General features: G+C 34.9%; 1 protein-coding gene across 1 annotated transcript in view; it reads right to left on the bottom strand.

Annotated features, from left to right (window-relative positions):
- The window catches only part of LOC107059316 (LRR receptor-like serine/threonine-protein kinase EFR), a gene marked incomplete at its 3' end in the record, with an annotated part of 6,275 nt that extends 4,152 nt beyond the window's left edge, over positions 1 to 2,123 (bottom strand). The window contains exons 1-4 of the mRNA XM_015305828.1: positions 2,069 to 2,123; positions 871 to 1,432; positions 532 to 754; positions 10 to 399 (exon numbers count right to left, since the gene is read on the bottom strand). Coding sequence (XP_015161314.1) covers positions 10 to 399; positions 532 to 754; positions 871 to 1,432; positions 2,069 to 2,123 — 1,230 coding nt within the window. The remainder of the gene's footprint in view (positions 1 to 9; positions 400 to 531; positions 755 to 870; positions 1,433 to 2,068) is intronic.
- Between the last annotated feature and the right edge of the window lie 666 nt (positions 2,124 to 2,789).

Raw genomic sequence — 2,789 nt, 5'->3', positions numbered from 1 at the left:
TTCACACACCTTGACTTGGAATCTAGGCGGTCCACATAACTCTGCGTTGCCGATGAACGATTCAGCTGTGAAATTACCAAAAGGCCCTCCATCTGGTATTTCACCTGATAACTCATTGTAAGAGACATTCAGATAGTTGAGATGCTCAAGCTTTGTTAACGACTCTGGAATTCGGTCTGTCAAATTGTTTTGTGACAGATCCAAGTACTCCAAGCTGACCATTTTTTCGAATGACTTAGGTATAGTACCGTCTAACCTATTCATATCTAATGCAAGAAATACCAATTTCTGAAGCTGTAATATGGTGCTTGGAATTGGACCAAACAACTCATTTCTTGATAGATATAACTCACTTAAACCCCCCATGTTTCCAACCTCCAACGCCAAAGGACCATTTAACTGATTAAATGACAAACTCACAACTGAGATATCCTTATTACTCCAAAAATTTAAAGGAACACTTGAACTTAAATTATTCGAATCAAAATAAATATATCTTAACGAAGAAATATTTCCCAAACACCCTAATACTTGCCCTGTAATCTGATTTCTTCGCAAGTCAAAATAGTATAATTCTTTCATTTCGCATAACCTTTCAGGTATGATCCCATCTAATTTGTTCTCATACAATCTCAAAGTTTGCAACTTTTTCAAGTTTCCTAATTCTTGAGGAATCGAACCAATAAACTCATTCGCGCCTAGTGTTAACCACGACAAGTTAGTCCAGTTACCAATTTCAACTGGGATTTCCCCCCTGATTCCACAGTAAAAGGCGATGAACCTCTCAAGAGACAAGGACATATTAGTTAAGGATGATTTCGGAAGAATGCCATTAAATTGGTTGTCTCCAATCATTAAAATTTCAAGTACTTGCAATGTGAGAAGGAATTTAGAAAACTTATTTCACCCGTGGAAGAAGGATCATTTGTTAGCATATTCCTCTGAAAGTTGATGCTTTGAGTCTGCTGGAGATTTAGTCCTAGATCAATTGGTACGTTTCCGCTAAACATATTCCTTCCAAGATCAAGAAATTTGAGCTTAGTGGCATTTGAGATAGAGCTAGGAAGTTTACCACTAAAGTTATTAATCCCAAGATAAAGTCCTTCAAGATTTGGAAGACTATAGCCTAAGTTTGATGGAAGTTTACCGGACAGAGTATTCGCGGCAAGTGCTATTACTTTTAGTGAAGAAATGTTGAAAATTCTAACAGGAACTTCACCTGATAGTGTGTTCGATCCAAGATATAGTCCTTCAAGACTAGAGAGATGTCCTAGTTGCGGAGGAATATTACCATGAATTTTATTTTCACCAATGTCTATCATTACCAACGTCGATAAGTTCCCAAGAGATGGTGGTAGTGTTCCAACTAACTCGTTTCTTCGAAGACTCAATTTTCGAATAGATGGTAGGTTTATTTCAATTGGTATATCTCCTGCAAATTCATTTTGAAAATAAGTACTCTGTTATCATGCTAAAGATCAGACATAGGGTGTCTTTGGTACGGACGAAAATGTTCTCCACAAAATATATTAATCTTTGTTTGCTACTAGACAATGCGCACATTGACTATATCTAGTGAAATTAGGAACTTCGTTTAGAGTATTCAAGATTTAATACATACAAAATCACGTACCTGTAAAGTTTGGCTGTAAATCATTTCATTAAGGGTAAAATAGATATTTTATAGTTAGATTGTTACTTTATATAGAAATGTGTCATTCTTTTTGGGACTGACTAAAAAGGAAAGTGAGTCATATAAATTGGGACAGAGGGAGTATATAGTTATCACGCTAAAGATCAGACATAGGGTGTTTTTGGTACGAAGGAGAATGTTTTTCAGAAAGATAAAATGTTTTTTTAACTTATATCCAAGAAAACATTTTCCTGATTTATATCACATTTTTAGGAGCTGTTAGAGACTTGAGAGTTATTTTGTTGTATAATGAAAACTAGACCAAACTATATTAATCTTTTTTAGTTACTAGGAAATGCACGCATTGACCATATCTAGTGAAATTAGGAACTTCGTTAAGAGTATTCAAGATTTAATACATACAGAATCACGTACCTGTAAAGTTATTCCATCCAATAAACAGTTCTTGAACCTTTGACATGTTCCACATGTCTCTTGGTAAATTTCCTATCAAATATAACATCACACACACAAAAAGGATGATTAATTCAAGAAGAAACAAGTAAAATTAGTAAATGAAAAGTTTACAAGTTAGTTAATTACCTGTGAATTTGTTATAAGACAAGGACAGAACTTCAAGTTTGGTGCATTTATTTAAACCACTAGGTAGTTCACCTACAAATTGATTATCTTGCAGGGATATATATTCCAACACTGGAAGATTAGTGCATATCTCATTTGGCAAACTCCCAGTTAACTCGTAATTCCAAGACTAATCAATGTCCTTTAAAGAAGACACACTGAAAATGGACAATGGAACATTTCCCAATAGACAATTTTCAGAAAGATGAAGAACTTGAAGCCTTGTAAGAAATCCAAGGCTTTGTGGGATTTGACCAGTGAGATTATTCATTTGCAAATACAAGTATTTTAAATGCCTCAGACACCCTATTTCATCGGGGATTTGGCCATAGAAACTGTTGTTTCCAATGTCCAAAGAGTTAAGGAAGGAGAGGTTCCCAATATCTGTTGCGATTGAACCTCTAAATCCAAAGCTTTTGAGGACTAATGATGTCAATCTTTGTTGCTTTTTACTGCAAGATATGCCTATCCAATTGCAAATGTGAGTTCCTTTTGTCCAGTTTTTTGACAACAT

Source organism: Solanum tuberosum, unplaced genomic scaffold (assembly GCF_000226075.1).
Source record: "Solanum tuberosum cultivar DM 1-3 516 R44 unplaced genomic scaffold, SolTub_3.0 scf01136, whole genome shotgun sequence".
NCBI lineage: Eukaryota > Viridiplantae > Streptophyta > Magnoliopsida > Solanales > Solanaceae > Solanum > Solanum tuberosum.
Note: the sequence above shows the minus strand (reverse complement) of the source record. Positions and strands in the feature narration are given on the sequence as shown.